Source organism: Melanaphis sacchari, unplaced genomic scaffold, assembly GCF_002803265.2.
Source record: "Melanaphis sacchari strain LSU unplaced genomic scaffold, SCAv2.0 Contig2_pilon_pilon, whole genome shotgun sequence".
Classification (NCBI taxonomy): Eukaryota; Metazoa; Arthropoda; class Insecta; order Hemiptera; family Aphididae; genus Melanaphis; species Melanaphis sacchari.
Window position 1 is genome coordinate 5,849,374 of NW_020271173.1, and position 25,611 is coordinate 5,874,984.

Genomic DNA, 25,611 nt, shown 5'->3' on the forward strand with positions numbered 1-25,611 from the left:
TCAATCGAAAATATACCCTTCGTTTGTAGAATAAATTCCCATGCCGACGTGTCGTTATTCCGTTTTGGCCGTGAATCCGAAATGGAAGTTAAAATCGTTAAGCCAACTACACATATACTTCATGACCCGGGCGAATATGACGACAAAAATAATTAATAATAAATTGAAAATAATTCGAATCTCTGAATGTTTTTATCGATACAAAACACGCGTGACCGTAAATAAGAGCGACGCACGCTCCAAACTCGCGCATAACACTGTTGTGTTTAATCAGCGTTCGGAAGTTTTAGTATTTTATTAATATTATATAATTATTTAATGTCGTTACATTTTGTTACACGCGTATGCGTTTCCGACGAGGTTTATGAGTTCCCAATGACGGGCAGTGTATGGCTTATGCATATTATATTGAAACTACTGTGGCGGCGTGTTGAGTGCTGAATATAGTGTTTTAAATTGAACGCGGGAACGTGGAGTGAATAAAATCACGATCGCGAGTTTTTCGCATCGACGTGACATCGGGACGACGAGAATCAGCTGATATTCATAATATAAATACCGCGACCGCGGTAGCACTGCCGGAAGTGGTCGGTAACAGAAAATGGCTGCAGTAGTTGAAGCAGCAGAAGCGGTAGCAACGGAACACTAGTACTATGTTATATATATATATATATATATATATATATATATATAGTGTTGTAGCGTAGTAGCGGTTTAGGGCGCCCGCGGGAACTGTTATAATACGTGTGTTCGAAAACTTTGTAGCTGATAGGGTCTCTACACTACCCAGCGGCAATTTTTTTTCTCCCTAAAACGTATATAGATGCGTATGTCTGTGGATTTTTATATTTTTTATTTAGCGTCTCGTCGCTGTTCCGTCTCCATTAAAATTTCGTTAAATCCTCGGAATCCGATGAGCGAGTCCAAAAGAAAGCGTACGGTTTTCTCGAGATAATTTGTGTACCGAATACGTATGCGGGGTTTCCGCACCTTACCTCTACCTATCTCTTTTTTTGGTTTTGGCTCTTTTTCTTTTCCCTTCCCATGCCGCGCGTGGACTCTCGGCCGTCTCGTAATCCACAATATAGTATAATAACGTATGCTTTCGGCATCAAGCAGGACGACGGGTGGCGCGTCTTATACACATCGAATTACGTATAAACGATATATTATATTATGCCGTGTAGTGTATATATACTTACACGTCATATGCGCATATGGCGCGCGTTAAATTTTATCTCCGTACCGAGTTCGTACACGTACTTACTACGTTGTGTACACGGTTCGTATTGCAGTCAAAGCGATTGCCGTAATACGACGCGGCGGCTGTCATATGCGTAGTATAACACCACAGCACACGCACGCACATACAATATTTTATCAGGTACGTAACGGCCGAGTCGGAGCTGGCAATACAACAAATCTGGTCAAATTGAGCGCAATGGTCACGTCCTATGGCCGCTGCTGTTACGTAATACGGAATTCCTCGCACAATATTGCCTTTCCTACTCTTCCGACTCCTATTTTATAGTCCTACGCACCCTCAATCTTGTTCCTCAGCAATATAGTGTACCCGCCTACCCAATAACCACCCACCCACGCACCTACCACTCCGGTGTCGTGTATGGCGCGCGAGTTATGTAAGAATCGTAATAACCGTTGTTGATATTACCGGTCAAAATTGTATTACAACTGGTCGTAAATATATATACAATATAAGACACAAGACGAGTGGTGGCAAAGGAATCATTGACGGTGGCGGACTGCGACCTCAGGGAGCAGAATAGATACAATAGTGAAATCAAATCGACCGCGCGCTTTAAGGCCGTCGTCGTCGCTTAGCTATCATTGCTACCTACTTAACTACTCAGGATGTACCGATACGGCGATACACATATTATATATTACAGATATTTTATTTTGTATGCGTATGTCTGGGGTACATATAGTATTGTTTTGCTGTTAAGTATAATCGTCTATTAAAGTAAAATATCGAAACAAATTATAGATACCAAATTCTATATTATTCTCTAATATTATCCTAATACAATAATCTATAATAATATGTGAATCGATCGTGTTTTCGTAATGGTATACTGGTGCTATTAATGTATATATTTATTTAATTCATGATAAATTTACCAGTGAAAAATATGTAAGTATAAAATTCAGATGGTTTAAATAAATCGATGCAATTAACGAATAATGAACACACAATTTCAAAACTCACAATGCAACGGTACAAATATCATACGTATTAGTTATATTTGGATGCACTATATTTATGTATTTTACACTTTATGTATATCATTCTACAGTATTGTGGAAGAATGAGTTAAATTAAAAATATATCATACAACCTTAAACACTATTGGAATAAAATATCTGAAGTTTATTTCTCAAGTATTTAGATTATAGATTTAATAAAAAATATTATTGTTAAGCAACACACGTAGTTAATTATTAATTTAGTTTTGTTTTTAAATTGGAATTTCATGAATGTAGTTATATATATTATAATATTACAATATGGTAAGTAAAATATATTTATCCTAATAGATATATGAGGAATATATGATTTTTAACGGTCGAAATTGCACTTATTTGTGGTTTTTAACGAAAATAATTTTTATAGTCGTTTATAGAAATATAGAAATAATTCATATTTACTATTTTTTTTTTACTTATTAAAAAATATTTCAGATTCCACAAAAAAATATCGCTGATTGAATTATGGTATGCATGTAGAGATGTTACGAGCTTTCATTTGTAAGTTTCATCATAAACGCATTGTGTGTCTATATAATATTAGGTATAGTGTAAATTCACACATGTTTCACTCTAAAAAAATCATGAGGCCCATCTATTTCCAGCGATATGATATTCTCGTGCAACTACTTTAAGATAACAAAGAAAATGAAGTTTAAAAAGATCTATCATACTTACGGCGAAATAGATAAGCTATAACAGGTAATCTATACAAAATAATGAAAGTCATAAATCATAAAATGAAGCAACTTTTTTTCAAAAAAATAAATATATTTATACATAAGTATTAAGTATTTGAGACTGCTGAGTTCATTGTTATAGCGAGATGAAAAAAGTTCTGCTGATAAATTCTAGCTAACACTATTAATAATTATAACCGTATACACATATTGTACAAATATATTTAATGTGTGTAAAACTTTTGATTACTTACACAATTTTAAACGTTTTTTTTTTTTGTTGTTGTTGTTCATAAACTAAAATCATTTTTCAATTTATATGTATATTAGAGTCCAATTTTGGCTTAATAAAAAAACAAAAAAAAAACAACGTTATTACTAATCTATTAATTAATTAATTTTCATTATCGAGCTTCATTTCCCAGTAAAAATGGACTCAGAAGCCTCAAATTGAAATTACTTGTATACAAGTAAAAATCATAAACAAATGACAAATATGAAAAAATATCATTGTATTCATCTGTGCGTATTAAAATTACGAGTACTATTCTTTATTAACCCATTAAGGCCTAGCGTAACCGTATGGTAACACAATTATAGTCATGTTTGAATGCATGCTATTTTTAAACTTATGGGATTATCCAGTTCCAACGTCGTTCATATCGTTGATAATGACCCGGTGATTAATTTTACACACAGATATCTTTATTATATGTTGACATTAAATATTTATCAAGAAATTCAATTTAGTTTGAAAATTATTTCGTAGAACATGGATATCAATTTCGAGTAAGTAAATTATATATATTTTAAATATATGAATCAACTATAATTTTTTATTTATGCGTATTCAGTATACTATAGGGATTAATATTAACTTAATAAAGTGTGATATTATTCAATATTGAATAAGTTATGAAAGTTAAAAGTTTGATGTTACCGTATGGTAACGCTAGGCGCAAGTACTACATATAATTTAAATTTTTTCAACAGAACTGGATTTTCGCTGTCTGAGGCGTTAGACATTTTGTACAATGACATAGATGCAGACGAGATATATATCGAACCACCTGAACCATGTGTACAAACTGATGAAGATTCCGGGGATGAAAACAATGGTGAAGTAGACAACTTATCAGCACGCCAATTACGATCTAAAGCAGAAATTAAATTAGCCAATAATAAGAGGTACGGCGGTATTGGTGATGATAATATTGGTCTAGAAAACATTTTGAGCAGTAAATCTGTGACATCGAGTGAACAATATAAACACGTAAGCACGAAAAGTATAGATGAGTGGATGAAAAAAATAAAAACTGGTAAGAAATCTTTTACGTGGATAAAAGGGGGAGATTTTGAAGAGCTTCAAAAGAACTTTCCTGAGCCTGATTTTTCAAGTTACAAAAACTTATCTATTGTAGACATTTTTGAAACTTTTTTGGATTACGACATAATTAATTATCTTGTGGATGAAACTAGGCGTTATGCACTTTTTTTAAATTGTCCAGATCCACATATAACACATGACGAAATTCGATGTTTTATTAGTATTTTATACCTTAGTGGATACAATAAATTACCTTCAAAAAAGTCGTTTTGGGACTCTATGGATGATATGAAAAATGAGGCTGTCTGTAATGCAATGCGCCGTGATAGATTTTTGCAAATATGTCGCTTTATTCATTGTGCTGATAATACACAAATTGATGCTAAAGATAAGGCTTGGAAAATTAGACCTCTTATGAATATGATAAAAAATAAGTGCTTAGAAAATTTTGTACCTCAAAAACATCTTGCTTATGACGAATCAATGGTGAAGTACTTTGGTAAGCATGGATGTAAGCAATTTATTAGAGGTAAACCAATACGATTTGGTTACAAAATGTGGTGTGTAAATACGAATGACGGTTATCTTGTAAATTTTGAATTGTATCAAGGCAAAGATCCTCGTGAAAACGAAAAATATAATTCTATATTTGGAAAGGCAGTATCACCTCTTATTTTAATGCTTGAAGACTTACCCAATTCTAAAAAAAAATTACCTTACTCATTGTACATGGATAACTTATTTACTGGGATAAATGTTTTTAATTATTTCAAATATCTGGGTTACTCAGCGATTGGTACTATCCGACAGAATAGAATACCAAAAAATTGTCCTTTGACCGACAAAAAAAAATTTTCAAAAAAAGAACGCGGAAGTTTTGAAACCGCAATAGAAAAAAATGAGGGTATTTTGTTGGTTAGGTGGATGGATAATGCAGTTGTTACAATGGCTTCCACTGATGTCGGCACCGAAAAAGTATCTAGTGTAAAAAGATATTCACAAAAACATAAAAAACATATAAATGTAAGTCGCCCCAATCTTGTTGCGCAATATAACCAGTATATGGGCGGAACTGATCAGATGGATCAAAACATAGCCACTTATAGAATTGGGGTGAGAGGTAAAAAATGGTGGTGGCCAATTTTTACTTGGCTATTGGAAATTCCAATGAACAACAGTTGGACTTTGTACAAAAAAGCTAACTCTAAACAAATTACTCAATTGGATTTCCGCCGTGAATTAGTTCAAACATATTTACAAAGATATGGTATAGCTCGAATAGGTGCAGGGAGACCTTCAAGATCTCTGTCATCATCCGACAGTCGTATTTCCGATGATATTAGATATGATCGTATGGACCACTTAGTTTCATATACTCAAGAGAAGAAAAGAAGGAGGTGTGCAAAAGATGGCTGTAAATCAGTAGGACGGACAATGTGTGTCAAATGTGACGTTGGACTATGTATAGATTGTTTCGTGAACTTCCATAAAAAATAAATTTGATTACAACTATTCAGTTTTAATGTAATATTTATAATTATAATTATGCAATCATTGTTAAAATAATACAATTGATTTCGTCAATAATAATTGGTTGTTGAAATTGTATACCTACTATAACGATATTTATTTGTAAAAAAAATATGATGATTTTAAAATAGGTAGTATATACTTCTAGCGTTACCATATGGTCACGGAACTTATCTTAAAAACGGGGTAAAAAAAAAAAAAAAAAATTATAGACAATTATTATATAAGTACGTAAGGTGACCTTTTAATCAAAATCAACTTCAAATTAAAAAAAAAAAAAATTCCGGACTTAATGGGTTAAAAAACATAAATCTCACGAAAATGTGTTGTGTTAATAATTGTTTATTGATAGGTTTAAATAATTATACATGTACATTTAGATATTTGCTAAAAAAAAAATGTTTTTAAATGGATCGAAATATAAAATTAAAGAAAAAAAAACAAAAATATGTTAAACAAATTGGTGATCTACGTATTTATAATGAAATTTTATTATTACATCTAAAACAGCAATAAATTATAAAAATATGAAAAATGTAAGAAATTCTAATATAGATACGACGAATAATAACACTTAATTCAAGAAACGTCTACAAAGTAATGTGATGATGTAATATTATGTTTTTTTACGTGGAAAATATACACATAGAAATGTTTTAGTTTGTATTTGACACTGAAATTTCAATAAAAATATCATCAATTTTCTAAATAAATGAATACATTTTTTTAGAATTTAATACTACTATACAAAAATACAAAATTTTTGATTAATTCAAAATTACGAAGAATTAAAAAACGTATGCGCTCTTATAAAAACTGTAAATTGAACCATATTATATAACTTATAATGTAATATAAAAATATCACACAAAAATATTTACTCAGAATTTTATAATGTCGATAACAATATATTTTTACAAAATTAAGTTTTATTATGAACTACGCTACTAAAAAAAAAAAAAAAAAATGCATTTATGCTCTAGAAACTCTCGTGGCATAATTGTAATGGTATCTTGGTACTATCCGACCATCATAGCAATATAGATATAATCAATTTTCCAGTAAATCGGGTAAATCCATATTATAGGTAATTTCAGATTTGACCTTAGAGAGTCGTTTTTATGAAAACAATATATATATAATAGTAAAATATCAGCTGCAACAATAATACCTATGAGTTTATGGTATTATAAACATTTACAATTATATTAAAAAATAATTTTTCACAAATGATTGGGTAACTGGGTGTATGTAAAAACAAATTCTCATTGATAACGAATAATATAATATGTATCTTCATTTAGGACGTTCGATCAAACATGACTTAACAAACGTCGTCTTATGAGTTATAAGAATTTTCAAATACTTATATTTTTCATACTCATAACTTACTTAAAAATGAAAATATCGTAAAAACCAACGATAAAACACAGATAATGTTCTTGACTAAAAGTTTGATAATATGTCAATTTACACTAATATCAAAACTAAAAGCACACTATTGAAACTGGTGAACGGAAATTCATTACGTCGTACGTGTGTAAGACATGCGGATGCGGCGTCTTCTTAAAGACCAAAGTATGAATATCAAATTGTTCAAAACTAATTAAAAAAAAAAAAATAAAAAATAAAGTCTATAATATCCAACTTTTCGAGTGATAGTAACGAACAACAAAACATGTAATCGCATAAACATCCAACGCATTTGATGCACATTTGCCGACGTAATAATAAATCGCCCCATATTATTCCGGGACAATATTATATTTATTATGTGTACGTTTCCGGTGCACATAGGTATTATAATATTATATCTACGTGATGCATTGATGTATATTATATACTTCCGAGTACAGACGATGAAATAACGTACATTTGGATGGGATAACGGCGAGAAAAATATTAAATTATACTCGCGTATAATATGTAGTACACACCCCTATGCGTGTGCAGTGTGTGCAAAGTGCGTATAGTGCATAGGATATTGTTATACGTACTGTGTGCGTGTTTAAGTAGAACGCATACCACCGACGTGATCGGAGACGTCAATAAGTCGTCGTACATATAATAATAATAATAATAGTGTATACCTATACGGCAATACGTTTGTATGCTCTTGAGCTTTTGTGATTGCAGTACAATGCACACATACACACACATACGCATATATATACATACTGTTCGCATTATATACGTATAGTGTAGGTACCTATACATTATAATAATATTGCCGTGAATACGTATATATGCCCCGCACGAGTATAATAGACGCCCGTATGGGCGTAATAATAAAAATATATAACCCGAGTGTGTACGTACACAGTGGATTTTACTCCTGGTTTTTGGGTCGTTTGGATATTTACAATATTCGTTGCTTGAACTGTTTAGAGTAGGTATAGCAAATGTGTTTATGTGGCGTTTTTTTTTTATTTTTATTTTTAAAACGCCAAGATTTTTTTTTAGATTTTTTTTTTTTTTTTTGATAACAATCAATCTGCAACCAGTGAAAAAAGAGAAGGGCGAGTCACCCCGCTCCCTCGAGTTTTGGGTTTATTATCATGTCGCATTAAACAGTGGATAATTGTTTCAGATAGAATGATAAGTTCGTACAATATATTTCTATCCTAGAAATTAGTATAAAATGTTAAAAACAATTTAGAACAATATAATTTTTTTAAATATTGAATTTAGAACCCAGCATTTACTTTAAAAAACTAATTATTGTTTTGAACAGCACAGTTGTGGTCTGCACTGTTGTGCAATATTATATAGCAATGGTTTTTAGATTTTTAGCGTATATATCATGCATACATGGGCGCCTATAGGTAATATTTTAGGGGGGGTCAAAATAAAAAAAATTTCGAATGTAAGATAATAAAGATTTAATGTTATTTTTCACATATAAATGTATACACTATACATGCATGTTATATTTTTATTTGTATATATATAGTGTGTATTAATATAATAATTGCCATACGAATAAATAAATAAATAAATAAATAAATAATAATTTTAATAAGTATATAAAAAAAATAAAAATAAAATAATAAAATTAAGTATATTATTCGGTATCAGTAAATAAGAACTGTAAATTTCTTCGTTTTATACCAAACATATTAATGACATCCTGAATGAAAGTATCCTTGTTTGCGTTAGGTTAAAATATTTGTAGTACCTATATCGTGATCTTTATAGATTTACCACAAATTATCTGCGATAAATTATTTTACGTATAGGTTATACAGACTACAGAATACGACCTATTTATGATGTTAATATACGATAACAATGAGTATATTTTTATATTTATTTCATATCTTAAAAGTGATTTCAACAAATAATATGCCTCGGTAATAAGGTAATATTGTGGTAATATTTTTTTCAGGGGGGGGGGGGCAAGTGCCCAGTCTTGCCTCCCCCCCCAATGGGCGCCCATGCATTCATAGGTACGCATCATCCAGAGAATCAGAATACTTGATGAATACAATTTATTAGGTACTGTTAATTTTAATATTAATTGTTTTATTAATTACTTTATTTTAATATATATATATATATATTATTTTGAATATATTAACTACATTTTACGATTAAATTATATTGGTTATTGTTTTAAATATTATTAAAAATCACTTAATTCTTTATTCTTATTTGTAACTTTATGGTATGTAGTATGTTTACGTAGGTATCTAAATAAATACTTCAAATATTATATATCCATTGTAATAATAACTATACTCTATAATTGTGTAAAAGTTGGTTTCAAATTCATCCTTCCCCATCGTCATTCTATGTCAATATTATTATGGTTTTATAATCTATAATCACATCTGAAAATAATATAACTATTCGTCGATATTATCATTGATTAGTTTTGATCAATGAATCAAAGAAATATTAGCAACGCGATAATGATTATAGACTTGCGTGATATCAGTAACGATTCTCTGATGAAATATTTTGTTGACACGTGAAGTGTGTGTATATTACACGTCATAATATATTATGAGTTATAATTTATAACTTATAAGACCGTAGTATTTTACCTTACTGTTTGCAATGTTGTCCACTCTAATTTTAATATCCAACCGAGGAATAAACACTATTGGTTTATTACAAATCGATACAACAGGCTTGTTATATTACTCTATCCTCATTTTTAATTCTTCCAGCGCATAGAAAAATAAAAATTTATAACGTTATATTATTGTATATTTTTAAAACATGTAATATTAAAATACTGGATTTTGTAGTGAAACTTTATTGTTCACAGTAATGAGGAGTTCCAAAAATGGATCGATATTTAATTTCGATTATAACATAGAATTTTATAGTTCATGTTTAATTTAAATAATAAATTATCAACGTATCAAGTAAAAAAAATAATAAACCTTATACATTTTTTACAGCATTTATTATTTTATTAATTTATTTTTTTTCAAATATCGAGTTCATGACAGGACTTTCAAATGTTATAATAACGTTATATTTAACAAAAAATGATTGAAATTTGTAAACGTAATTATATAACGGAAGACGATAAACATAAATAATTAAATAGAACAAAATAAAACATAACGATTAACAAAATATATGATATATCATAAAAAAAAAAAAAAACATAACGCAAAACGTTATATTATACATATTATAGTATATCATTTAAAAAATAATTAATTTCCAATAATTTAATGGTTATATATTATGAAATATATTAAAAATTTTAATTCCGAATAACGATAAACGCAAAAATTGAATAACGTTTTAATTCTGAATAACGATAAACTCAAAATATATATACCTAACATTTTAATTATAAATAACGTATGACATAATTTTTTTTTTCAAATGCAATCCCTGGTTCATGGTATAAACTGTAATAGTTAAATGAATACCTTCAAATAACAGTTAACTATTAATTTGTCATCATTATTTAATGCATTTAATTATTTTTAATTAAATATTGTATATTTCTATAGTTAGTATAGATAAATGTAGAAACAACGTTGTACCTGTTGAAATTTACAAGTTTTACTTTAATTTAGAATCTATGTATAATAACACTTTTTTGTTTTGAAAATAAATAAAATACTAAAATATTATATTTTACCAAAAAATGCTCAAATAATAGACATTTTATTATTGTATAAAAATAAAATATATTGAAACAAATAATAATGAAATATCGTATTATTATCATTTATATTATTATGTATATACAAAAAACTGATAAAAAAAACGTTTTATTCTAGATTAGTAATAGCACCGATCATATATTTTAACATTATGAAAATTATTATAATGTTATTGTCATTTTAGATCATAAAAAACTATCTCCTCTCGCCTTAAGAAATTCCAATTCTCAGTAATATCAAATAAGTAACAAATGTTCGAATTTGATGTTTCCTCGCGTACGTGATTTTCCGACTGCACTTTTTTCGGTTCGACATTAAATTATTTTTACTTCACTTGAAAAATAACATACAAAAGATTTATACATTTCAATTTGTGTGCAATGTAGTATGAAGTGATCGAATGAAGTTAATTTAAGTAAAACGCATATACCGTAACTATATCGATTTTGTGTTAGTGTTCAAAACATAATTGTTAATTCACTTTGTAACTAGTGTGTGGCTGCTTATACATATACATATGTATTATTATTTAAATATTTAACTACACTGTCGTCGGTGAAACTACTTAAGAAAATATAATATACGTTACTTATGTGATAATAAGAAAATATCATATCTTAAATACTACGTATTACATACATATAAAAATATATTTTAAAATTCAAAAAAAGTTATTCTGCAAGTGTGTTTTCACGAACATCAAAAGTATAACTAATTATATATTTCCACAAATAAATTTTAAATCATTAAATTAAAATAAAAAAAAAAAGTTATAATTATATTAATTAATAAAAATGTACTATCATAAATAAATATTAATTATAAATAATTTTTAAAATTGTCAAACAACTTTAGTAATAAATCGATCGTAAAAATGTCTTTATGCAGAAATAAAACAGATTTTACGAAGATATTTTAGTGAAATTTATGATGTTGTGCTATAAACAATTTATCCAATAATTCACAATAATAATTTAAAAAAATAATGAATTTTAAATTATTAATTAAGTATTAAACATTGACACATAATTATAAAATGCAATTATACTAGTTCAATAATAAGCGTTATTACTTGTTATCGATTTTTATTTGTTTCATCTTTGATAAATTATATAATAATATAAAATTTAATCTTGTATCTACTTACCTCTGTGGCTCTGTATAACTTCATATATATTTATTTATCAATAAAATTTAGTTATTTTTCATTGAAACTTAATTTTAATACGAGTATAACATAATATTTAATAATATATTGGTCCGGTATTTCAGGTTTAGAGCGTACAAGAAACGTATAAAGATAGGGAATATTCTGAAGAGTGAAAGTTTCAAAAATTAACCTTATTTATTATATATTTGATCCAGTAAGTAATTAAGTTCAAAAAATAAAACTTTTTAAGGCCATTTGCCATTTTCACAGCTGTTTCCCTAATTTAAATAAAAAGTACCTAAAATTCTCATAACGTTTATTTTAATCGCGTGATCGATTTCTGTATTGTGTCTTAAAAACAGAGTAGAATATATAATATTATAGATATTCAGAATTCATTAAAAAAATTGAGAACGAATAGTTTTAAAATTATTAAATTCTATTTTAACAAGTTTATTTTGATTTTTAATATTTTTAAAATCGATTATATTTGGTTTTAATAAATTATTCAGACTTAAGTGTACGACATACACGTATTAAAAATCAACAAATGAATACAAGATTTTTCTGAAAAATTAATGTTGTACTAACCATAATTTGGAATCATCAATGAACACGACCTCTTGTATCACGTCCAAACGTTCAACAGAATGTCGAAAACATATTTTACTCATCTACTCAGTTCGAACACAAAGGCCATACATTTACAACAATAGAATGTCACCATACACAGATATTATGCATTAGTGACATAATACGTAAAATAATATTGGAAAGAAAAAACTAAACGCAGTCTAGAACGTTGATTTTCATATATTTTTACACAGAGGGATTTTTCAAGCATTCTCTTAACCATTTATTGTTTTAACGATATCGTCAAATGCTTATTTTCGGAAATTTAAATAGGATACTTGAAAACCGCGTGTTCAATTATTTAAATTTAAGGAGTATTTTGTGGTGAGGAATACTTTTTTTTATAAAATGAGATCTAACTATCTTTAGTGTAAAATGTTAAGCAGATGACTTTTTTTTCGATAATTTTGATGCATCCACTATTTAAATGAAAATTTGAAAGAGTATAGGTATAAAAATTTATATAATTTTACAAAAATATATTATAATTAATATATTCTAAACATATAGTACTTAGAAAACAAAGTTAAATATTAAAAAACTTATTTTTGATTTAGATACGTCAACATTTTCATAAAATTTATTTGCCAACAATTTAAAGAAAAAAATGGCGTTCTCATTAAAAAAAAAAAAAAATTGTACCGTTATAGGACACTCCTCGAATGATAAAAATTCTTAGTATTTAAATATCCTTAAGTATGCTTAAAAATCCGAAAATCATAATTTAAATAAAAGTATTACAAAGGGAATAATCTGCGTGAGCATGCTTGACGAATCACCCTGTAATTTCACTGAACTTTATTTCGTTCTATTATGTCTACTTTTTTGTTTGTTCGGTTTTTTGTTCAGTCGTATCGTTTTACGTTTGAATATTTTTTGCAGTGATGTGGAAAGTCAATTGGCGTTCAGCAGCCGCAGCAACAACGCTACTACTTGCGATTGATCGACATTTGATTGGTCGGATTAGCCCGTTTCGATAATGTAAAACGTTATCACCCTATCCGGTATGTACAATGCACATATATTATTTTATTACCGCGCATATAACAACTGATATCGATATATATCATACGTTGATATATCACTATTTAGTTTGTGTATCTTTGTGCATTATGTTAAATGATATATTATCGTAAGCCACCACACATTTCCTTCGATTGGCGGCTTACGGCGGGACAATAAAACAAACAAAAAATAAAAATAATCTCATGACTTTTTTTGGAATACTCACATAGGGGTATCATATATGTTTGTTCAAAAGTCTTGCGTATGTGCTCCTAGGACGGCAGTCAACTATTTAACAACTGTTTAATATTATACTTATAAATACCTTTTTTTTTTTTTTTTTTATCAGCAGTCAAGTTTTATAAAAAAAAAAAAAAAGGTAATGGTAACGCGGTCGTTAAAACGCGACCAACTGGATTAGGAAAAAAAAACCTAGACTGCAAATGGTGGTGGTTATATACTGCAGAGGGAGTGAGAGACGGATAGCGAGCGAGCGGTTGATATGAGAGTGGGCGAACGAACGAGCGGGTGAGCTAATCTCTGTGGCCGAATTAATGGCACGTTATCGAACAACACCAAAAGACCGCGTGCGTCGCCCGATCCAGACCGATTGTGCTGAAAACCGCTTGCGCCCGCGTCCCGGCCCGACTTTGGGTGTCGTTTGTCAACCCCTTGACTAATGGCTATTGTATCAATTTAATATACGTGCATGTTGTATACGCTGCTACAGTACGTTATTAGCAGTCAGCACAATGCATATTTGTATACGAGACGACACCGGGCCTGGGTTCCCTGCAATACTGCAAGAGGGGGGGGGTGTTTTGACGGGGTTAGCTGTCGTTCATATGTACGATATACGATATATTATTAAACTGCACGATGCAGTGCGGTTATACGCTCGTTTTCTCGGCGAAGTTTCGTATTTAATTTTTTATAATTTTGTTATTTAGATAGGCGATGCAGATTATCGTGCATGTATACAATAGTATTCTGAAAGTAAAATTTAAGATAAGGTTGTAGTTAAAAAAAAAAAAAAAACAAAAATAATTTAAGTAATTTAAATGATTATAATAAATCTGATGGTACACATAAAACGATATGTTACAATATTATTTCCATATTTTATTCATTTTCTTAGAATAATAAAAGTAATCACATAACTTAATACCTAAAAACAACAATCAGATTGTCGTAAAATTTAAAAATAATATTTTTTTTGCAGTTTTTGTGAGCAAAAAATATGTTGTGGAATTTATTTTTTTGATTTCTTTTGTTAATTTTATATTTGGCGTATGTGGAGTGTACTATTATAAGAAAAAAGGGATAAAGTAACTTTTAAACAATATAATAATTACCCACTTGTTGACAGTTAAGAGTTACTCAACGTATATGATGTATAGGGCAGAGTCAGCAACCACTGATGTAAAATGAGATAATAGTGTATTACAATGTAAAATGCAGTTTTAAATTTAATTTAAATATACGTACAAAGAATGAATACGATTGTATCTTTTTTAGGGCTGCCCATTGTTTACTGTACATACGTACTCGTAAACGCCGAATCACGAATTAATGTAATGTATCATATTATTATACTTATGGAAAACGTAAAACTCATGTATTATATTATAATTAAAGTTTATCGACTTTTCGCTGTTTATATTTTTTATTGACATCAGTTATCGCGTTGTCTTAAAGCCCCGATCACGACAACGTTTTTCTAAACTGGGGGGGTTGAAACTTTTGCTTTGTGTCCGTGCCCGTGGCCGATGTATATAGATTACAGATAACATTATTATACGGATTACGATCCGCGGCAATCGACCGCGTGTGCGCCACGTCGATCGGATATGAAAATATACGGATACGACCGCCGTAACGGAGGTGATTGTTATAATGTTTTTATTATTATTGTACGAACAGCGACCGTGACGCCTGAATGTAGCTCTAATCGCCCATTATGCGACGGGCGACAAAACGCGAACCCGTGGAAAATCATAACCTACTTTTTTTTTTACATATACAGACGTTTGCAATTTTTCGATGTTTAGTTATAGAATATTTTTATTTTATTTTTTAAACATATTCACTCCGTTTTAATATATTATTATGTTATTATACACCGATAAAAAATATTGCCCCGTTTAGTGTATTGTTGTCGTGTATATAACAATAATATGTCGGGTTGATATCATCGCGGGGCAGGACGACGGGTGGTCGAGGAAAGCATATTATTGTACACTATATAATATATCATATTATATCTCAAAGCAGAGGGAGTGGAATTAAAAAAGAAGAAATAAAAAGGGGTGCGTTTTGATCTATTGTGATGGAAATTTTTACTCGGCTGGCAGCTCTCTCGTCGCATTGTTCGGGCTCGGCTTACGTTTAAAACGTGGTAATTAGATGTGACGGAAAACTAAAAAGTGAACAAACTTTGCGCGAACAAGTGGTGGCGGATGTTTTGCGGTCGGCAAATCGCAATATATAATAATATGATTATTGTTGTTGTTATTATTATTATTATTATTATCATCATGACGATGTGGAAAACATTTGTTCTTTGCATTGTTCAATGATGGTCTTTCCACAATTTATGCATTATCTCGGTGCAGTCGTTTGACTCGGTCTTCACCGGGGTCCGATAGAAAATAATAATAGTAATTTGTATGTATTGTATATCTTATTGTTTTTTGTTTAAAAAAAAAATGACTCTAGGAATTTTTGCTATTAAGAGTAATATTTTTTTTTCTTTTTCTTATAAATTTATTAAAATACAATAAAAAATTAATTAATGATAATAATAATTACAAATGTACAAAACTTAGGTATATCACATTATATCAATTTATCCAATACCGACTTATGAAAGAAGGAGAAAATGTTTGGTATTGGAAGTTTTCGTCCTATTATTTCTTATATTATATCGTAGTTATTATATTATTATTGTCCACCTGTGAAAATAACTTGTCGACTCAAGTCGGAGATAACGCGTGAACAGTGGCGTGGCGGCGTTTGTGATTTTGAGCAGCGATTAGCTACGACGTCAGCGAAGAAATGCATTGCACATGCGTGCGTTTTGTTGTACATAATATAATAATAATACACACCACACAAAATTGCACTGGAGTATAAACGATAAGGATGAGAGGCTATGCTGATGTTAATCGCCAAAACGTTTTTCGAACGGTTTACAAAACTGCATAAATTACTATTGTGGAAGAACAAAAAAAAAAAAAAAACGTCTGTACTCAACTGTGATAATGATAATAATAATAATAATAATATTTTTATTATTGTACACAATGACAGAGATAATACAAATACTCAGGATAAAATGAAAAAGCTATCACTTAAATATTCACATTCACGGCAACTCTGTGACTAAAAAACATACTCTGAAGAGTAAATCTTTAAAAATAATTGTTCTAATTCGTACGGCCTTTAATTTTTTTGTAAGTTAATGCCTAATAAATAGTTAATTGCTTATTTATCCTCGATTATGTGCAACTCTAATGTTTGAGCAGAGAAGTACTTGATTTACGTGGATTTTGATCATCGTAATATTATCATGATACAGTAAACAATAATTTTTAAAGTGGTAACTAATTAGTGATTTAATTGGTTTTAAAGTTCCATAAATGTATTAATTTAAAATACTTAACATGTTTTTATTTTTATAATATGATAAATTATTTATAAAATTTATAATTGAATGGTAAAGAAAAAATAAAAAAGAACAAGTAAATATCTTGATTAAATAAAGAATAAAAATGATATAAATCATTAGAGTAATAAATAATAAGATATTAAATAAGCAAGGCAAGGTATTTATGATGTATTTCATTGAATTTTATTTTTGAATAAAATAACCGTTGAGTAGAGAATGTTAAATTCTGTTTGTAATTTGTTTATTTTATTTTAAATTCCATTAATAATAAATTGTTGTATTCTATATGGCTTAGTGTGAGAAAATGTATATTTAAGGGTGTCGAAGTATTTTGTATCGCATTAAAATATAAATCTTGAATTTTTAAAAAATATTAGGGATTTCATCGCATTGATTATCGAGTTAATAGTAAAGTACTTACAAGAAATTACCTAAATATAAGTTTTCAGCAATACCAAAGTACAATATTGTATTATTGAATGTTTTCATGTTTGTAGAAACATTTTGCATTCTATCTATTTATAGAATTTAGTATGTCTACAGGTATATTGGACTGTATTTTAAATTTTTAAGATCATAATATAGGTACCTACTCTGTATTCTGTAATAAGATTATTACAAGTATACTGTAATGTTAATATCATATACAAAGGGTTTAAACGATATCGTTTTTTTTTTTCATATAATATATCCTTTAGTTTGAATTTAATTCAACTCCAAAACATTATTTCGTTTTTTGTTGTTTGTTTTTCAAGTTAAAAATTATTTTTAATTCCTATAAACAATAAGTTATTCAACTTTTAACTGAAAACTATATTGTATCAATACTACCTATTTTAGTTCAGACTATAATAAAAAAAAAAAATGTACTTGTATTAGTAGTTGAATATAATACATTTTTTTCTAATTTAATACCTTGAAGTGAAACAACAATATTTAAAATTAATCCTCACGCAAAATCATGGATGTAGTTAAATTAAACCATATTAGGTATACATTGGTTGATACAAAAATTAGTTTAAATATAAAAATAGCATAACAGTTTTAAATGTGTTCTTTTTAAAAATAATAAAATATTAAAATACAAATATTTTAAAATTTAAATTGCATTATTTAGTTTGAATGTTTTATATATTTAAGGTTATAGGTTTTAGAATATTTTTCACTATTGTGTAGCCATAATTTCCACAGAACAAACTGGTTACCACTCCTGAACTGTTTTATTATTAGTAAATTATATATAATAATACGATATTATTTTAGTATGACATTATTGCAGGAGAAGTAGCTGACTCCCTTGACTCTCCAGAACTTATGTTTATGATTATTGTTATGTTAGCAAATATTTTGGTTCCTTGATTTTTATTAAATAACAATCTAAGTTATAACTGTAATATTGCTTGTTTTATTGTAAAAATGTAATATTTAATAGAAACAGTTTTAGCTTATAGTGAGTTACACTAAAGGTAATATTGTTAATGACGTTAAGATTATTATTATTGCAAATCATTTAATTTTTAATTATATTTTAAATTAAATAATTTAATGTAAATTAAATTAAAATAATAATTATTATTTTTAAGTAGTTTGTTGCAAGTTACTTTATAGAATAAATGCAATATAAATATACTATTTATAATAAAACGTGAACGTGACGTGAAAGCAGTAAAATAAGTGTCAACATGAAATCCACGAGTAATTATATTAACCATCAATAACGCAAGAGGTATAAAAAAAGGTCGACTGCAATTTATTCAATCAATATTTATTGTTATTAAAATGTGAATAAAAAAAATTACCAATACAGATATTATACGAGTACTTACACTTATTTGTAATTAAATTTTAAATTGCGGAAAAGGGTTGGAATTAATTAATAGTTATAAATTCACTTAAAAGTTTCACGAGGAAATATCTATCAAAAACGAATATATCAAAATGTAAACTGTAAAGAGTATAATTAAATGATAACAGGTTTTTAAAAACTTATGAATATTTATTCTAAAATTTACAAATTATTGAAATTAACTTTAAAATTATAAAAAGAGAATCGATTTTTAATTTGTAAAAGTCTTCAAATTAAAGTAAGTATGATATAAAATGTGTACATTTACACATTTTTTATTCATATTCTTGTAAGATCATTCAAATTTCTACCCTGCATAACTATTTTAAACAAATTAATAATTGAGTAGGTACTTTACTTCGTTATAAATTGTTATACGCTGTTGTTTAATAATATTTTAGAAGTTTGACAAACATATATTTGTTATAAACCCTAAACCGTGTTGTATAAATTATAATTTATTTTCCTCTTGTACTACATATATTGTATTATTGTATTAAAGTGATCGCGTTAAATGTTAAACTGCATTAAAACAAGCCCGAGCGTTGCTGAAATGAAATAAATCAGCGAAATCATCAGTTGAGAACTGATTTAGTAACGGATGAGTTTTACTAATTTAAAATTTTAAAAACATTGAAATATGTACATTTTATTAGTATATTTACTATATGCACGAACACGGTGCTCGTCTTTGATCGGAAAGTAAATGACTGCGTATTTTAGAACTATAATATTATTACACTTGGTTATTTTTTTAATGCTCAAGATTCTGAAGTCGTTGTGAAAACATTAAAATACGGTTTTTATTTGATTTCTCAAAACATTTTATCGAGACGGCATCATGAATTACGCTGAAAACGAACCATCTGGGGACTTCTATTAGAACTTTTTGAATAACGAACTTTAGTATAAATGATTTTATTAATCAAAATTAGCGACTGTATACTTCATCAACTAATGAAAAATTAACGGTAAAGACGTAGAGCTAGTAATGTTTCTCTTGGGCATATTTAAATAGAAAACACAATATTGTATATTATGCAAATTGCGTAGGTACCTACATATATAAATATATGCATCCTATATTAATTACCATATGCCAGTATTCTAAGCAAATGTAAGTTTGTAATGAAAATAAACATTTGCTTTCGCAATCTTTTATAATATTAACAAGAAAAAAAATTATAATACGTAATAATAAAGAATATTACATTATGTTATTATTTTTCTGATACAAATTAATCGAAAAAGAAGCTTTTATAATATAATAGCATACAATATTATATAGGTACTGTTATAGTGAATGTTTGAATTACTAATAACCAATTCATAGAAACAGCAATCAAAAATCACAAAAAAATAAACTATGAATTTGAAATTAAAAATGTAAACAACTAAAAAAATACGAATTATAATATTTTAATGTCTTTTTTACTGTAGAAAAAAACCAATCGGTAAATGTATTTATTTTTTTTATCTTTATGTTACACCGTTTTACCTACCACACAGATAATTGACATCTGCCATCCTCTTGAAAACCCAACGTTTTTTCGACGTTATAAATTATAAAAATAAAATATTTTTCCAAATATAATATTTGAACAACCTTTGTAAAAAAATAAATATCAATTATACAGTCCGTCACTGCATTAGCTAAAAAATTCCCCATGGCCAAATATTTTTTCAATTATATTTTGTTGTATTAATAAGGTACCTACATCGAGTTTTTTGTTTTTTTTTTTTTTATTCAGAATTCTTTATTAGTTTTTTTTTTTTTTTTTAGAAAACGCTCGTAAATTAATTAAACACAATTTAAATCATTTTAAAAATCTAGATTTTAAATAAAAAATTATAATGTATTATTTTAACTGGTGAAAACACCAAAATTTAATTTGTATTAAATTCTTATAAATTAATATTAATTGAAGAGAGTGTGTACTTAACAATTACATGAATATCATCTCAAATAGTGTTTTATGTCTTCTATTAGCGTATTTATTTAAATTCTAGAAATTATAATTAAGTTATTAATAATTAGTAACCTAACCAATATTTTTTTTTATACTCTTTTATTCTTTTATCCAGAGACTAATCAGATTATTGTACCACTTCGAAATGTTGTTATTTTTTAAAAAAATATGTTATATTAGTTTTACTATTCATATTAGGTATATATAATAATATGTATTAAAAAAATGATAATTTTTATTGTAATATTTGATAAAAAAAAATGTAAATTCTAGGTATTATTGAACAAAGCTTTTGAAACGTCAACAAGTAGATTATGTAGCGAATATATTGTTATTTAATAAGTATCAATAAAAATAAATTAATACAATAATTTCTATTATTTGTGATAAACTGAAAAATAAATATTCATTTTTATAATTTAAGGTAAAAATATTTATTGATTTAGTATTGAAAACCTTATTATAAAAAGGAAATAATTTCTTGTCATCATTCAGCAACTTAAATTATTTACAAGTTATAAGTATCAAACTATCTAACTAAAGTCTATACACTTTTATCAGTGATATTTACCAATTTATAATTTATAATACAATATTAATTCGTAAAGTGATTTTTTTCTGTTAAGGCTAAAAATAATATATAATTTAAATGTCTTTAAAAAATTTAAAATAATTGAATCCTGATCGATTTTGAGTAAAGGTAGTAAGATAATAATTTTATTGAAGAATAATCTCATAGCAGATTTTTTTTTTAATAAGAGAGATCTTAAATAAGTATCATACAGTTAATATTCATAGTTTAAATAAATATAAATTTATCATAAAAAGCGTGGAAAATATTTTAGTAATCTTGATTTGACAAAATCTATAGGTTTTGAATTATATTATTAGTTTCAAACTTAAAAATATTCATTACAGTCACTTACTACTTGCCTAATATTTTTTTTCTTATAAATGTTAGTGAAACAATCCAACATTCCTCTTACACAATTTATTAAATAATTAAATTAATACAAAATGATTTATGATATTATCTAAACATGGTATAAAAAATTATGTCCGTAAAAAATATCCCAATTAAGTAATGAAAATAATATGACATTTTCAAATTGAATTAAAAATATTAATATCTGTTTATAATATAAATATGTTGTTTGTGCAAAACAATTATAAACTAGTTAATTACCTTGTTAATAAAGATTAAAGTTGTATGTATGTATTACATACATTAACTACTCACTATTATGTACAAATTAAATATTTATATTCTACAAAATAAATTCATATTATTATAATTCAATTAAGTGATAAAGTTATATCCAATAAAATATTTAATATAGATTTTCATAAAATATTTAACTATAACAAGTGTATATTTAATCTTTTTTATTCTCAGCAGTTACAGATATGAGGTGTAATAAAACTATGAAATGTAAAATAATTTGTATTTGTATTTTTTATTCAATAACAATTTTTTTTAATAAGTAGCATTGTATTAAATAGTGTAATATAGCGAATCTCAATCTTTTTAGTACCGCGACCCAAATTTCCCCCGTTAAAATAAATCTTTAGTGACCCACATGGTTTCACTTTTCAAAAAGTAGTTAAATAAAAATAAAATTTGAATTTAAAATAATATAATATAATATATTTCAATTTTTTTTAACAAAATTTGTTTATTAAGTTTAAATTATTATTTTTATTATTGTATAGGTTTAAAACCAATATATTTTTACAAATGTACTTTTATTAATAATAATATATTTAATATTAATTTAACATACATTTCTTAGAATCTGTATAATTAAAAAAATTATTCACGATCCACCAAAAATTAACCGACGACACACAATTTGAGAAACGCTGGTGTAATTCATTATAATCAAATTATTTCAGGATAAAACAATATAACATACTCGCACAAATTAAGCCATTATTATTAATTATAAGTTATGCGTTATGCCGTTATAATGAATGGGTAAATAAAAAAAAAAAAGAAAGTTTTTTGTCGCCGTTAAAATCATTCGAACCTTTCTGCTTTAGTGAATCGATATATTACGATATTGCCGAGCGAATAAAGGTTATGAGAAAAAATGTAGGTATGACAAATATAATATATAACCTTATCACATGCGATTTGTTAGTTATTAGTTATGTTTAAATACCTACTAGCTAGGTATTTCATATTTATTGAATAATTCCTTATAAACAATTAGAAGGGTATACTATTTAGAGTCACCATAGAAGTATTATTTTATAAATTACTTAATAATTTAAATCGTTAATGTCAGGTATGGATTGTATGGTGAAAATTTCATTATTTTTTTTTTTTTTGGCATTTTTCCAGAAAATGTCAATAAACACCCTGTATTCAATTTTTATTCGGTCTACACGATAATATTTACAAACTTTTAAGCACCTTTTGTCTTATAATAGTGATTCTTCTATAGTTTAAGTTTTAAACTTTAAAAAAACTGAAAAAACACATATCATTGTAAAACAAATATGCACTATTGCGCTGCCTGAAACTCCTCATTATGACAATCCAAGTATAGAGCAAACGGTAATGTGAGCAAAAAATAAAAAATAAAATAACGTCAGCGTATAAACATACAGTGAAGTGTACACTTAGATAATATTTTAATTAGGACCCAGATTATGATGACAATTGTTAATATGTGACTCTTTCCTTGCATAACCGTGTACCTAAATACATTAAATGTACCTAAAAATATAAAATTTCTAAATTTTTTATTTTATGCAAAATCGTATTGTGAGAAAAATCGATATTTCATTTATCATATTGTAACATATTATACTAAAAGCACATCTAAACCAGATGAAACGTAAAATTTCCGAATTCAATTTTGATAAACCAACGTTAGTTTGAAAAATAATATTTCAACAGGATTTGAGCACGTAATTGCTTAATTAAATCATGCTGTATCGTGTACGCACCACGCATAGTAATATTCAGTACATATTTCCGAACAGTCGTATTGTTGTTTATAAGTACTTGCGTATGAAAATTTTAACAATCCTAAAAATTGTTATATATTTCGCTGGCATTTTTAATTAAAATATATTATACGCATGCGAACATAGTTTTTTATGTAATAATAATTCTTATTGACTGTTTTTTTTTTTTTTTATAGTATCGACTTTAGAACGTCCAAATTAAAATTAAAAATATTATAATTATATTTTTATCATAGAGCGCGTTGGATCGATGACCACTTGTAACGCGCTGCACAACTGCTCTTACCGGTCAACGGATGAAAGCGCCACTGGCCGGGCTTGCGACAAATACGTTCCCGACGTTTTTTATCGCCTTTGGTGTAGCTAGTTATTATAATCGGTCCTAGCTGTTTACGTTTGAGTCGATAACACCACCACGAAAATCTTTTGCTTGCCCGCACAAAAACACACACTGCTCACGTGACCGACAAGAATATATTATAATACTATTATAACTTTTTTTTTTTTTTTATTTACGCGATCGAAAAAAAAAACGGTGACACCCGAATACAGTAATCCGTGACGATATAGTCGAAAATATGATCAAAAACGAGATAACGGTTATCTGGTTATGCGCTCTGCGTGTTTATTATAATATAATGTAATATATTATATTATGCATACGGTACATCGTAGGACGCGAAACCGACGACGAAGACGACTGACCGTATTGCGACGAAACGAGACAAGACGGAACTCGATGGACGCCCGCGATCGACTGGCACACCGGAGACCACGCGCACCGCGTAAGCGCCGCAGCATCAAATTCGCCCTTTCGGTGGTCCCCTCCGCCGCCGCCCCTGACCCCGTCCATCTACTACATCACTATATACACCATCACCTCCCCCGTATAACTCCGACCACTGCTGCCGACGCTACCGCCACCACTCCTCGTCCGCCGTTACGACCGCCGCGGCGGTGGCTAAATCGAAAATCACCCGAAACTTATGTCCACGGTGGTGCGTAAGGCGTAAATTATATACGTTTACCTATGTATTACGCGCGTGCCGTTCGGTCACGTGCTCGGTACGTTCTTTATAGTCACTTGACCGTGGGTCGTGGTTTTTTTTATGTTCGTTTGTACCCTCTTACCCCATCGCCGAAGGTTAGTTTTTCATTTTTCGTTATCGTTGGGGCCGTTCGATTATTAAAATACAATGGCTGAATGGGTATCATATTATTTTGTTGTAATGCATCTGAGTCTCGTGTTTGAACAAACGGTTTTGTTGTAATATGTATTCTAATCGTCATGTCCTACAAAAAAGTACAATTCGTTATGTTGTTTTTATTTAAAACGTACGATATCTGTATCGTAGTATAGTTAACGGTACTGGGATGAAATATCTTAGGCTAAAGTAACCAATGAATAGGATATC

The 25,611-nt window shown here is 28.0% G+C and overlaps 2 protein-coding genes across 3 annotated transcripts in view; one reads left to right on the top strand and one right to left on the bottom strand.

Moving 5' to 3' along the window:
• The window catches only part of LOC112596121 (discoidin domain-containing receptor 2-like), a 212,128-nt gene extending 187,188 nt beyond the window's left edge, over positions 1-24,940 (bottom strand). For both annotated transcript variants that reach the window (XM_025341621.1, XM_025341620.1), the window contains exon 1: positions 24,483-24,940. The gene's annotated coding sequence lies outside the window, so the exon portion shown is untranslated. The remainder of the gene's footprint in view (positions 1-24,482) is intronic.
• Positions 3,510-5,819, top strand: LOC112596123 (piggyBac transposable element-derived protein 3-like). The gene is made up of 2 exons (XM_025341622.1): positions 3,510-3,737; positions 3,942-5,819. Exons 1-2 carry the CDS (start codon positions 3,721-3,723, stop codon positions 5,770-5,772), a joined length of 1,848 nt encoding a protein of 615 aa, XP_025197407.1. The 5' UTR covers positions 3,510-3,720; the 3' UTR covers positions 5,773-5,819.
• Positions 24,941-25,611: the final 671 nt, after the last annotated feature.